The 14,307-nt window shown below is 56.7% G+C and overlaps 1 protein-coding gene across 4 annotated transcripts in view; it reads right to left on the bottom strand.

Moving 5' to 3' along the window:
* The window catches only part of SAMD11 (sterile alpha motif domain containing 11), a 75,547-nt gene that overhangs the window by 21,898 nt on the left and 39,342 nt on the right, over window positions 1–14,307 (bottom strand). For all 4 annotated transcript variants that reach the window (XM_039727669.1, XM_039727671.1, XM_039727670.1 and 1 more), the window contains 2 exons: window positions 8,284–8,376; window positions 1,132–1,293 (listed from right to left, as the gene is read on the bottom strand). In XM_039727669.1, the coding sequence (XP_039583603.1) occupies window positions 1,132–1,293; window positions 8,284–8,376 (255 nt within the window). The remainder of the gene's footprint in view (window positions 1–1,131; window positions 1,294–8,283; window positions 8,377–14,307) is intronic.

Raw genomic sequence — 14,307 nt, 5'->3', positions numbered from 1 at the left:
GACGTGCTGGATGCAGCAGCTCCCTCCAAAAGCCTGGGAAAACCTTCCAGCAGCCCCCAGCGCCAGTGGGACCCATCCCGGCACTTCAGGAGCTCCAGACACTGCTCCAGCCCCAGGAGGAGGCAGCGACACCACCTCACCATGCCCACCCCGAAATGCCAGGGGTGGCTGGCACTGCCAGCACTCCCCCCTTGGCTCCACAGCCCAAATCTCTTACTGCAGAGATCCCCAGTGCCCAGGTGGACACAAACTCTGGAGAGAAGGGAAGGACCCCCTCACCTCCCCTGCAAACAGAGCACTGCAGCTGCTGAGCCCTCAGCAGGACAAGCACAGCCCAGGGCTGGTGACAGAGGGAAGCAGCACCTACAGCCAGCCAAGGGGAGACTGCTCCACAAAGATGGAGAAAGGCTCTGAGGAACCCCTTCAGCACCACCAGGGCGTGACACACACCCAGCACCGCAGCCCATGCACCCCGCAGTGCACACAGGGCTCAGGGACATCCCCCAGACCCTCCCCAAATGGGTCCAGGGCTGGGGGACATCCCCCAGACCCATCACAAATGAGTCCAGAGCTCAGGAACATCCCCCAGACCCATCACAAATGAGTCCAGAGCTCAGGAACATCCCCCAGACCCATCACAAATGAGTCCAGAGCTAAGGAACATCTCCTAGATCAATCTCAAAGGAACCCAGGGCTCAGGAACATCTCCCAAACGAGTCCAGGACTCAGGGCCATCTCCATCCCAAATGACTCCAAGGCTGGGGGCCATCTCCATCCCAAATGACTCCAGGGCTCAGGAACATCTCCCAGACCCATCCCAAATGAGTCCAGGGCCTGGGGACATCCCAGACCAATCCCAAACAACTCCAGGGCTTGGGGCCATCTCCATCCTAAGTGACTCCAGGGCTTGGGGCCATCTCCATCCCAAACAACTCCAAGGCTCAGGAACATCTTCTGGACCCATCCCAAGTGACTCCATGGCTCAGGAACATCTCCCAAATCCATCCCAAACAAGTCCAGGGCCCAGGAACATCTCCCAAACGAGTCCAGGGCTCGGCGCCATCTCCACCCCAAGTGCCCCCACGGCTCGGGGCCGTCCCCCAGCCCACCCCCGTGGCAGCAGAGCCCCACCTCCGTGGCTGGGCACTGCCATGCTGTTGGCCAGCTGGTAGAGGCGCTGCTGCTGCTGCTCCTCGAAGGCGCCGTGCTCGTTGAGCGCCGACATCATGCGCCTGTAGTGCTCCTCCGGGGTCATCTGAGCCACCTCCTCCAGCACCGGCGTCTGCGACGTCTCTGGGGACACAGGCACAAAGATCAAGCAGCTGGGGCTCGGGTTCCACCTGCAGGGAAGCTGGGACCTCGCTCACACCGCTGGGGTTTATAGGGAATATCAGAGGGGGGTGTCGGGCTGCAGCGAGGGGAATACAGGTTGGGTGTTAGGGGAGAGTGTTTTACAGAAAGGTGATGAAGTTTGTCACAGAAAGGGTGGTAAAGTTTTTCACAGAAAGGTGATGAAGGTCTGGAATGGCTGCCCAGGGAGGTGGTGGAGCCACCATCCCTGGGTGTGTTTGACAAAGCCTGGCTGTGGCACTGGGTGCCAGGGTTGAGTTGGACTCCATGGTCTTGAAGGTCTCTTCCAGCCTGGGGATTCTGAGAATTTGGGGGAATTCTGTGAATTTGGGAGGATTTTGGGAATTCCCAGGAACCAGGGAGGTGCTGGAGTCCCCATCCCTGGGTGTGGCAGTGGGTGCCAGGGTTCAGTTGAGGTGTTGGGGCTGGGTTGGACTCCATGGTCTTGAAGGTCTCTCCCAGCCCAGTGACTCTGGGATTCTGTGTTAAACTTGACTGGTCAGCAAGGCAGTGAAACCCAGCTCACTGGTTGGTAAGGGCTGTGGAATGTGTCTATTAATAATTTTCTCTCTCTAGATATGCTCACATATTTTCTTCACTGATTTTTATGGGACAGATCTCTTGGTTTTGCAGGTGTAGACCGTTTTTCCTCTACAGGAACAGTTTGTTAACTGTTTTTCACTCTGCTAGTTTTTCCTTGAAAGAACTTATAAACCTGTTGGTAACTCAGAATTCAGCAGAGCAAGGCCTGACAGAACTGCCACTCACCCAAGGGACAGAGCTGCCACCCTCCCAAGGGACAGAGCTGCCACATCCCCAAGGGACAGAGCTGCCATCCACCCAAAGGACAGAGCTGCCACCCAGCCAAGGGACAGAGCTGCCACTCCCTGAAGGGACAGAGCTGCCACCCAGCCAAGGGACAGAGCTGCCATCCACCCAAAGGACAGAGCTGCCATCCACCCAAGGGACAGAGCTGCCACCCAGCCAAGGGACAGAGCTGCCACACACCCAAGGGACAGAGCTGCCACATCCCCAAGGGACAGAGCTGCCACCCACCAAGGGACAGAGCTGCCCCCAGCTGCCCAGCCCCAGAGGGACACCCAGAGCAGGCTGTTGCCCCTCTCCCTCACGCGGGGGGCTCCCAAGCCCCCCTCGGTGTCCATCCGTGCAGCAGGAGATCCCAGCCCGGCAGGCAGGGAGCAGAACCGCAGGGGTTTTGTGTTTACTGTAAGCACAGCTCGCAGTAATTACTGCTCTCCGCCTTGGCTGCTCCAACACTATTTTATCTCGGATCTTCCCCACAGGCAAAGCCTTTTCATTACTCAGAGAGGAACTCCCCGGCGCGGGGAAGGGGGGTGGCAGCGCTGGCAGTCACAGCAGCGCTGCAGGCTGGGGTGACAGGGTGACAGGGCCACCCTCCCGTGCGTGCCCCAGCTCCTCTGCAGGGCTGGCCCCAGAGCCGCGGGGGTGGCACTTGTCACAGCCCAGGCGCTGGAAATGCTGCGGGGAGGGGCTGTGCCACAGGGGAGAGAGGGGCTCCCATCAGCAAGGGGAGAGAGGGGCAGCCAGGAACAGCCCGGGACACACAGGGGCTGGGGGAGCCCAGGGACTGGGGCTGCCTCTGTCTGACACCCACCCCACGGGGCTGGGCCTCTGGGGGCTGAAACTTCCCACGGGTTGTGATGAAACCACCACCCCCTCCCCAAAACAGGGGAGGGAAACATCATCATCGTCATCATCATCATCATCATCTTATCATCATCATCATCAGCTCATCATCATCATCATCAGCTCATCATCATTCCAATAAAAATAAAATATAACAATGATAAAATATAAAAATAAATAACAATGAATAATGAGTAACTATAATAACAATAATAATGATAGTAATTATGGTGATTGAAAGAATAAATAATAATAATAACAATGATTATGATGATGACAATAATAATAATAATAATAATAATAATAATAATAATTATTATTATTATTATTATTATTATTATTATTATTATTATTATTATTGTAGTAGTAGAGTGTGAGCTGCACAATATTTCCACACAAAGCCTGCATCCCTGGTTCCCCAGAGCAAAGGGGAAATGCTTCCAGCTCGCTCAGCCCTCCAGCAGGGCCAGGGCTCTCCCCACACAGCCTGGCTGCCCTGCAGCCTCGTGCCCCAGTGACACACATCTGCACCTCCTGCCTCTCCCTGGGCAGCTCCCAGCCCTGCCGGGGTCAGAGCTGGGCTCCCACCCTGCCCTGGACCCCCCAGCCCCAAAACCCAGACCCCAAGGGCAGGGGCTGCTCCCCCAGCCCCACCCCAAAGCTGCAGGACACCCCTGGAAGCAGCAGGGGAGGGAGGAGAGGGCAGAATTCCCTGCCAGGTCTCCTTCCCAGCAGGGAGGATTCCCTCCTCCTCCTCCCCCAGGGATGCAGAAGCTCACTGTTTCAGTTCCCTCCTGATGCTCTTACCCAAAGGTCTCAGGAGCAAAGCCACAGACCTGATTTAGAAAAACACTGATTTTTTTTTCCCCCCCACAGCTGTGTCATTAGAGCAAAAAAAGGGAGGGGGGAGGGGATTTAATAACACTTAATTACCATAAACTCTATCGGATCAGCTGCAGAGCAGATTTCAGGTGCGAGGAGGGGAGGGAGAATGGGGGTGGCGAGGGGAGGCTGAGAGGAAGGAGGAATCCAGGGAAAGGCTGGATTTCCATGCTTAAAACTTGGAAGATTTCACATGACTCAGCCAGCAGTAATTCCAGCTTTGCTGGAGCTTTGCTGTCTGCTTTTGTCATTACCAGGGGTAATGCGGGAGACTGATCCCGCCAAATCTCCCGCAGCCGCCAGGTGTGAAATGGACTCTGGCACAGCCGGGCAGGCAGAGCCAGGCCAGGCATCTGCTGGGCCCTCTGCACACCCAGCACAGCCCCCTGAGCAGCCCAGCCCTGCTCTGCCACCTCCCAGCCTCTGCCAGGGCACAGCCAGGGCAGCTCGGGCTCCTGGGCACTGGGGTCCTGCAGAGCCCAGGACATTTCAGTGCTGCACAGCCTCTCCAGGACATCTCAGCGCTGCACGGCCTCTCCAGGACATGTCACTCCTGCACGGCCTCTCCAGGACATCTCAGTGCTGCACGGCCTCTCCAGGACATGTCACTCCTGCACGGCCTCTCCAGGACATGTCACTCCTGCACAGCCTCTCCAGGACATCTCAATGCTGCACAGCCTCTCCAGGACATGTCACTCCTGCACGGCCTCTCCAGGACATGTCACTGCTCAGCTGCAGTCCGGCCCTGGTTCTGGGCTCCTCGTTAGGCAGAGATCTTGTTTTGGTTTCAGTGGTCCCCAGCAGCACAGAGAGGATGGCAGCAGCAGCAGCAGCCTGTCAGCTCATCCCCACGCAGGGGCTGAGCCCCAGGTCCTTCCCTACGTGTGCTTTCCAGCACTGCATGCAGCCTGCTCTGCATCCAGCACTGCATCCAGCACTGCACGCAGCCTGCTCTCCCAGCACTGCATCCTGCACTGCATCCAGCACTCCATCCAGCCTGCTCCAGCCTGCTCTCCTAGCACCGCATGCAGCCTGCTCCAGCCTGCTCTCCCATCACTCCATCCAGCCTGCTCTCCCACCTCCCTGAGCTCCCACCACACGGATTTTTCAGCTGCTCCAGCAGGATGAAACGCTTTTCCCAATTTTCCCTTCCCCATCCTCCAGCCACCCTCCAGTCTTGAGGAGCTGGGGAAGGAGCTCTGCAGGCAGGCAGGAGAGGTTCCAGTGGGGAAGGAGCTCTGCAGGCAGGAGAGGTTCCTTCCACTGGGAAGGAGCTCTGCAGGCAGGCAGGAGAGGTTCCAGTGGGGAAGGAGCTCTGCAGGCAGGCAGGAGAGGCTCCAGTGGGAAGGAGCCGTGTCCCCCCTGCCCAGCCCTGGCTCCCAGAACGTTCTGCTCCGTTTCCCCCCAGACAGGGCTGGGCTCCCTTTTGATCTCCAGAGCGAGCTCTGGGGAGGGGGCAGGGCAGGGATGGAGGCTGCTTCCCTCTGGAAGGGTTTCCAGCCCTACAGGTGTTTTTTCACTCAGCCAGGGAGCAGCAGTGATTTCCTTGGCTGCCTCTGCTCCCCTCGCCACGCCAGGAGCGGCCACGGCAGCGCCAGCGGAGCCACGGGGTCACTGCTCCTCTTCCAAGGCTCCTCTTCCAAAGGCTCCTTTTCCAAGGTTTCTCTTCCAGAGGCTCCCCTTCCAAAGGCTCCTCTTCCAGAGCCTCCCTTTCCAAAGGCTCCTCTTCCAGGGCTCCCCTTCCAAAGTCTCCCATTCCAAAGGCTCCTCTTCCAAGGTTTCTCTTCCAAAGTCTCCCATTCCAAAGGCTCCTCTTCCAAGGTTTCTCTTCCAGAGTCTCCCCTTCCAGAGGCTCCTCTTCCAAAGAGGCTCCTCCAGAGCCAGCCCAGCCCAGCTGTGCCCGAGTCAGAGCTGCTCCCAGGGCCAGTGTGGGATGGAGAGGGGCAGATCCTGCTGGGATCTCTGGCATGGAGAGGGGCAGATCCTGCCTGGAGCCCGTCACCACCCCAGGGATGCAGGAGCTGCAGGAGCAGCCCCTCCACGAGGCACAGGACCACCAGGCTGTAGGAAAATCTCCTGGATTTTCCCAGGAGATGCTGCAGCCCTGGCTCCTCCAGCAGGACGCGTGGGGCTGATGGGATCCTGAATTCCAGCCAGCCCCTGCCTCCCTTCCCACTCCCAAACCCCAAAGTGCACTCTGGGCCCCAGTCAAAGCCCCACAGTGCCCAGGAGCAGCTCCAGATCCAGGTGAGCATCCATCAGGCCCATCCCTTTGGGAAAGGTTTGCCACAGGAGCTGGATCCTGCAGGTCCCAGGCAGAGCTGGGAACACAGGGACTGCTCTCCCCATGGCACAGGGATGCTGCTGGAACCACAGCAGGGTGGCAGCTCTGTCACTGCTGGGGACACAAACCTTGGGGGCAGCCCCCTCCTGTCACCCCCTTATCACAGCAGAGAACAGCCCCAGAGCACAGAAACCTCAGCTCTTCACCATTCCAATGGAACTCCAGCATCAGCACAGCCTGGACTAAAATTCCTGCACAGCTCTGGAGGGAACTCCCCAAGGGTTTAATAAAAACCAGGGGAGATCAGCTAAAGCCCCAGAATTTCCACTCTGTCTCACCTCAAAGTGGGAGCAGAAAATAAAACTTTGCTTTACTCAGGGTTTCCTGGGAACCCCTCTGTTACAAAGCTGGGGGAATCCCTGAAACTCCAGGAGCCAAGGGGCAGGATTCAGATCTGAGTGCTTCCTGCAAAGCCCAGAGCTCCTCACCCTGCCCTCAGCCACAGAAATCAAGGTGGGAAGGCCAAAGGAAAGGGACAGAATGAGTTCCCTTGACCCCAAAGACATCCACCTGTGCCAGTTCAGGCACTTTTTTAGGATGAATCCAAAGCAATCCCTTAGTTTCACGTGGCTTGGGTAAAGTTCAGCCCATTCCCAGCCAGGCCTCCCAGGTTCTGTTCTCTGCACTCAGTTCTCAGCCACAAACTTGGAATTCCAAGGGGCACAACCTCAGCAGGGAGGTTATAATATAAAATGTGTGTCCCAGGGGCCTCAGGCCTGATGGAACCAATCTGTTCATGGATCTGGGGAAGCATCACCTGGAACTCACCTGCACAGCCACCAGAAACATTTCAGGGATAGCACAAATAGAGCAGATGGGGGAAAAAATCACAGAAAACACAAGGAGGAGCAGTTTAAAGGGCTCCCAGTAAAATCTGAGGCATTTCTGCTGCTATGAAAGAGTTACTGGGCAGGAGAGGGTTACATCAAAGAGAGGATTTAGGATTTTCCATAGAGTGACACCAGCACTCAACCTCTCAGAGAATTCTGCCTTCAGAGCATCACTGGGGCTCGAGGAGGGAAGGAACAGGAACATTCTGTGCAGTCAGGATGCAGGACAGGTCCCCACAATGCATCTTTACAAAGCAGAACACCAAGTGGGTGCTTTCAGAAGGCTCCAGGACAAACTGCTGCCCTTGGAGATTCCCTGGATGGGTCACTGGGAATCCACCCCTGGCACAGGCTCAGCTGGGCTGAAGCCCACGGAGAGATCCAGCCCCACTCAGCTGCTCTGAGTGCAGGCTGAGGGATGGAGGTGGGTATTACTGACAGCTAATTAGCCCGATATTAACAACAAAGCCTTTAAGTAAACGGCCTGCAAAACCTCATTTACTCAACCTGGAGACAAACTCATTAAGTGCAGGCTCCATTACCCAGCCCACTTTGCCAGTCGTAAAGAAAGTTTAAAAATCCTGTTTATAGCAAAGAACTGGAAGGCAAATCAAGAGATAAAAAAACCCAAAAGCCAAAAAACAACAAACCAAACCCTAAATAGAGAAACCTTCTGCAGATTGCATCTCTATAGGAACGCTGCCATAAATGCATAAGAGAAAACTCAGCAGCCCCATTCTCCCTGACAGGCTCCTTTTTTTCCCTTTAAAGGAGCAGATGCCAGCACGATAAGCCCGTGTGAACCTTTCATATTAAACATGTCACCGAGACATTCTGCCTGAAAAAGTAGCAACACCCCTAAAATCCACCTTGAAGGCTACAGCCTCCTTTTTTTTTTTTTTTTTTTTTTTAATCATCAAGCAATTACAGTAATCCCCCCAAAAACCCCCCGCAAGGCCACAGCCCCCTTTTTTTTTTTTTTTTTTTTTTTTTAATCATCAAGCAATTACAGTAATTAAGAGGCAATCCCTCTCTCACCCTGCAAGGCTCCCTCCGAGGAGATAAAGGAAAAGCAGAGCCTCCTCCTGCACCCCCAGTGCCAGACACAGCTCCCACCCCACAGCCCTCCCTCCTTAATTTCAATTAAGTTCCACTCAGGGGAAAGGAGAAGAAAGGGGAAGGGGATGGGGGAGGGAGAGCAGCACTTACCCTTTGGGGACTCACTTCGGGCTTTCTTGCTCTCCAAAGGACACTCACTGCTGCTGTTGGGAGAACATACTCTTCTCTTGCCTAAAATTTCATCTGGGAGAGAGATGAGAGAGCTGAGAGTCAGGGAAGGCTGCACTTTCCTCCTTGCAGGAGCGACCAGAGAGACTTTGGTATTTTGCTGCTCTCTCTCACACACAGACACACACACACACACTGATATTACCAGCAGAGAGAGGAAAAAAAAAATGAAAGTAAGAAAAATCATCATCTTGAGAGCCTTGATCTGCTTTCCTAATCACGCAGCCCAAAAGCACATAATGACTATTCATACACTGATCAATGCAACGTTTTCCAGCCATAAATTCTGAATCCAGTTGATTTCCTTACTGAGTTTCATCATTTGCTCTGGTGCCTTTTGTCCCCCCGGTGTTTCCACTCCTTTCATGCCCTGATGCAAAGCAACTGGGGGAGAGGAAGGGGAGGAAAAAAACAACACAGGGAAGGAAAAAAAAAAAAAAAAAAGAGAAAAAAAAAGCACAACAGATCTCTGAATCTTCCTACCACAGTATCTCTGTCTCTCTCTGTGTCTCTCTCTCTCTCTCTCAGTCTCTCCCCCTCCCTCCCCCCTCCTCCTTCAAAACCTCAAGGTCCTCAGCAATCTTCCCCCTCTGGATTGCACGGAAACACTCAAGCCTTTTGCATTACTGCAGCCCTCCGAAGCAACACCAAATCTCTAATACACAATTACAGCGTCCCCGAGCAGATTTCGAATCAATATCCTCCCCTAATAACGCTGGGGAAACTGAAAGCATGATGGTGCATATGGGCAGGAAGGAAGAGCCTGTTTGTCACTGCAAGCATCAAATTCTCATCTATCAAGGGCTCGTTAAAGATGCAGCATCTTAAAAGAAAGAAAATTATAATAATAATAAAAAAGCCTCACAAACAAGCAGCACATCTGAGTGAGGAAGGATTGGCTCTGCCTGCGAGCCCAAACACCGCCAGGCTGCTGCAATCTGCCCGGAACGTGGGGGTTAAGGAAGGTTACAAACCCCCTCGCTCCTATTTATAACAACAACAACATCCTCGCTGTTCCAGGGGACATTTCCAGCCCAGCAACTGTCCCCTGCACTCAGCATCAGCCCCATCACCGGCGCTGCAGCTGAGCAGCCCAGGCTGCAGCCGTGGCAGGGATTTATCGGGGATCAGAGCACAGGGCTGAGCACAGCAGCCCCAGCAGGTGCCTCTGCCCAGCGAGCTGCAAGTGGCATTTCAGGGCTTTAAAGAGCACAGGCTGCCTCCAAACTCAGCTTGCCACGACCCTGTCACCAAATCCCTCGACAAAACTGGCACTGGGGATGATGCAGAGGCGTGTGACCGTGCAGAAGCCAAAGCCAAGGGAGCCCAGCAGAACAGAGGGACCAGGGAAGGAGGACAGAAGCACCCGACAGCCCTGGAGCTCTCTCAGCACCCACATCCCAGCTGCCTGTCCACACAATCGGCATCTTCTCCCTCCTCCTGCCTCAGTTTACCCCTCACACAGCTCCTGCACAGCACTGTCAGCGTCCCAAGCTCGGGGGGAGCACACGCAGAGCCCCCAGCTCCCTCCCCCTGGAATGCTGCATCCCTCACGCTGATTTTCCTGGAAGCTTTGCCCTGCCACTGCAAACCCCCAGCGCTGGAGGCCAAGATCACGAATCCTGCTCCTCCTCAGGGCTGTTCTCAGCCAGGATTTGTGGCTTTGGAACAACTCGAGCCCCTCCGCTCGCCCCTCCCAGCCCGGGCTGGAGGCAGAGGAGTCTCCATGGAAAAGAGCTGGTGACAGAAGCACGGGCTCCATGTGACAGCAGTTGGAATGTGAGCAGTGAAGATTCCTTGGTTTCACAGCTCTGCCAAGGCACCTCGTTCCCCCCATCCCTGCTTCCCTCCCGCTGCTCCTCTCCCACCCCCGGGCCCATCTGCCGGCAGACGCTGCTCCGGGCCCTGCTATTCCCAGATATCCCAGTGCTCCCAGCCATTCCCTGCTATTCCCAGATATCCCACTGCTCCCAGCCATTCCCTGCTATTCCCAGCCATTCCCTGCTATTCCCAGATATCCCAGTGCTCCCAACCATTCCCTGCTATTCCCAGATATCCCAGTGCTCCCAGCCATTCCCTGCTATTCCCAGATATCCCACTGCTCCCAGCCATTCCCTGCTATTCCCAGCCATCCCATGCTTTTCCCCCATTCCCTGCTATTCCCAGATATCCCAGTGCTCCCAGCCATTCCCTGCTATTCCCAGATATCCCAGTGCTCCCAGCCATTCCCTGCTATTCCCAGATATCCCAGTGCTCCCAGCCATTCCCTGATATCCCAGTGCTCCCAACCATTCCCTGCTATTCCCAGCCCATTCCCAGTTTTCCCAGCCCATTCCCAGCTCATTCCCAGTTTTCCCAGCCCATTCCCAGTTTTCCCAGCCCATTCCCCCACAGCAGCAGCCCCATCTCCCTCCCAGCCGGGGCAGGGCAGGATCAGGATCTGAAGGAGCTCTGCCCTGGCACCAGCTCCCTGTGCCCCATCCTCAGGGCAGCAGCCAGGGCTGACACCTGGCACTGGCACAGAGGGGGGATCCTGAGTCCCATTCCCTGCAGAATGGGAATTTATCCCCCATTTATCCCCAGGGGACCCTCCCAGCCCCCCAGCTTCACCGAGCCTGAGGCTGCATTTGGGCTGCCCCCCTGAATTCTGTGACTGAATCTCAGAATTTCCTCTTTTTCATCTGTTTCTTCAGTTCAGGCAGAGCCCTGCAGTGTGGCAGAGACGCCTCTGGCCCCAGAAGTGTGGGGACTACATCAGCAAGAGACACAGTGAGCAAGGAAAGGGAATAAAGAGCATCAAGATCATCACAAGGATGATCCAACCCCAAAAGCACAGAGCCAGGAGCAAGCACAGGACTGAACTCCACTTTGCTGAGTCCCAGCTCAGTGTCTTAAGAAGCCAAACCCCACCTTTGCTGCCTGAGCTGCAGAGGCAGGTCCCACTTGCTTTAATGACTCAATTAACAGCCAGCTCCGGGGCTCAAGCTCACAGCCACGCGTTGGTGCTCCAGCACCCATCCTCTCCTCCTCACCACCCCAGCCCAGCTCTGCCAGCCCCTCCAGAGCACCCTGCACTCCCCACCCAGCCCTGCATCTCCACCCAAACCCTCTGTGCCCCAACAAAGGGCCAGGGCACCGCGATGGGAGCAGCCAGTGGCCACCCCCCTGGCTCTGCAGCAGCAGCAGCAGCAAAACCAAATATGTTTTGCAAATGAGCTGGCAGAGCAGCTCCTGGATGTCTCAGCACCTCGCAGAGACAGGCTGTGCATTCAGTGCCTTGCTGCTCACGGAGCACAGAGCCCCAAGGCAGACTCTGCTCCCCAGCCCAGGCACCTGCAGAAGGCAGCAGCCCCCTGAAGGGGTGGGCAGGCATTTGGGGTTTTGGTCCCCAAATCCCCGCTTCTGCCTCCTCTGCCCTGCCTTCCTGCAGAGCGCTGCAGCTGAAAGGAAGCCAAATCAGGGCAGTTTTTAATATTACAGCTGAAAATGAAAGACATTATCAGCAGAAGTGCAGAGTTATGAAGGCAGGCCGGGCAGTAACAGCAGGGAGGGGGGCTGGGGGAAGCCCCAGGCAAGCTGAGCACCCACTGCCAGCCACCCCGAGCACAAACCCCACAGCCAGGCTCCCACACAGGTCCCAGACCCCACAGCACACCCCAGGCTCCTGCTGGCCTGCCAAGGCAGCTCAGAGGGAGCATCTAGAGACAAAATCCAACGTTTCCCCCCAGAGCTGCAGAATTCAGAGCAGACTTTTCCCCCTCCCCTCTTTCAGGGCAGGCCCAGCACTCACCTGCTGCACTCCTGCAGAGGGGCATGCAGGCAGGGCTGGGCAGGACAGCCCTGTGTGCCCTGCTTGGGCTCAGCCAGGCTCTGCAGCAGCAGCAGAAGGGAGGTGGGCACAGCCCCACGAGGCAGCTGGCGAGGCAGCCAGCCCGGGGGGCTGCTCTGCCTCCTGCCCTGCTCTAATCCTCAGCCTCCCTGCACTCAGCAGGGCTGCCTGGCTTAAGAGGCATCCTCACCAACACATCTAAGAAGCCCAAGCCTCCTGATCAGCTTTCAGGAGAGCACTCGGGAGCCTAAGTCTGGGGAGATTAGAAACCCTATCCCCAGGCTTCCCCAAAGACTGAGGGGCTTTATCCCACCCTGCACAGAGAATCTGCACCAGGACACCCGTGGGGAGAGCTGAGCAGGGGGGTCACCTGGAGAAGGGCAATCCAGGAGGTTTTTGCTCAAGGGGCTGCAAAGGGTCCCAGTTTCGGCCCAGGGACTGCACCAAAATCCTGTGCACTGTGCTCCTGCTCCAGCACAAAGGGAAGGCATGCAGACCTATCTCACGCTCCCCATCCCAGCACTGGGGCTGCTCTGAAAGCTTCTTGGACCACGAGATCCTGAGTAAACACAGAATGGAGCCAACTTCCACGGGAAACCACCCAGGCTGGGCCAGCCAACAGCAACGGGACCAGAGCTCCTCTCCCATCTCCCTTCCCATCATTTTAAGAGAGGGAAAAACATCCTCCCTGGCTCTTAACCCCAGCCCTGCAGAGGACAATCCCCACTGGGCAGCCTGAGATGCCTTGGCAGCCTCTCCCCACTCTCCTTTGGCAGGGACAGCTCCCAGCAGAGGAGCTGCTGAGCTCCATCCCAGGCACTCCTCGTGTCCCTGTGCCCAGCTCCACAGCTCTGGGGACACCCTGGGCACCCCCTTTCCCAGCCACGGGGCTTTGTGAGGGGCTGCCCCAGCTAGTGGGGCTCAGCAGGCCCAGAGCTGCTCCCAACAAAAGCTGGGAGAGGAGGATCCATCCATGGGCACCAGCCCTGGCCAGCAGGAATCCCCAGAACAAAGGCAGGGGAAGCACAAGGTCACGGGAAGAACAGGCCATGATTTAACTGGGGGCAACAAGAATGGGGGGCAAAAAATTACTGGGGAAGCTGGGGGCAGGGAAGCAGTCAGCTTCTGGGATTTGGGGTCCTGGAACAATCCCAGAGCAGCTCCCGGGGCAGGGAGAGCTCCAGCAGGGAAGGAGGGCACAGGGAATGTTGCTGGGTCTCTAATGCCAAAGCAGCTGCAAAATAAAAGCAGCAATGCCCTGGCAGAGGGTCAGGAAATGGTGCTGGGACATGGCAGGAGCAGCTCCAGCCTCAGTGAGTGCCCTGGGCTGTCTCCCCAAACCCTGATCTGCCTGGGGAGGCTGCTGAGACCCAGCAGGAGCAGCCTGGCACGGCAGGGCAGGGGGGCACTGCTGCCCAGGGCTGTGCCAGCCCAGCTCAGTGTGTGTGAGCCCTCCCTGAGCATCCCCTGCAGCTCCCTGCCCCAGGAAACTGCTGGGCACAGAAAGGAGAGCAGGGAACAGAGGGCAGGCAGGGCTGGAACAGGGCCATGGCTCTTTACAAAGCGAGGAGGAGGAATGCTGAGTGACCCAAGGGCTTTTGGAGGACTCTGCTCAGCCTGGCTGTGCAGCCACTGCCCCCAGCAGCACAGCAGGGCTCCAAGGAGAGGCACAGACCAGCACTCTGATCTCAGGGCACCTCACAGCAGCACCCCAAAGGCTGGCCCGGGGTCTCTGACCCCTCCCCAGGTGCCAGGCAGGCGCAGCTGCCAGGAGAGAGGGGGCTGAGCAGGATTGCCAGGGGACCCCAGCCCTCCCTGGGCACGGGGAGCAGCCTGGATCCCCTTCCCCAGCTCCTCTGCCTCTCCTGCCACCATCCTCAGGGTCCTGCTGCCTCCCAGCTCCTCACACTTCACTCCCCAGCTGCAACCCAGCTCCTGAATCCCCATCCCTTCATCTCAGGAGCATTTCAGGTGCCAAGGAGGGACGCAGAGGGAGCTGCAGGTGATGCTGGAGCCGTCCTGCTGCCTGCCTGACACCAGGCTGCTGATTAGGGAAGGTGCTCCAACACCCCCCTGGCTCCCAGGTTCTCACAAAATTCATTTTTACAGCATGCACC

This window comes from Passer montanus, unplaced genomic scaffold (assembly GCF_014805655.1).
Source record: "Passer montanus isolate IOZ18808 unplaced genomic scaffold, ASM1480565v1 scaffold62, whole genome shotgun sequence".
NCBI classification, from domain to species: domain Eukaryota; kingdom Metazoa; phylum Chordata; class Aves; order Passeriformes; family Passeridae; genus Passer; species Passer montanus.
This window is presented reverse-complemented; position numbering and strand designations above follow the sequence as displayed.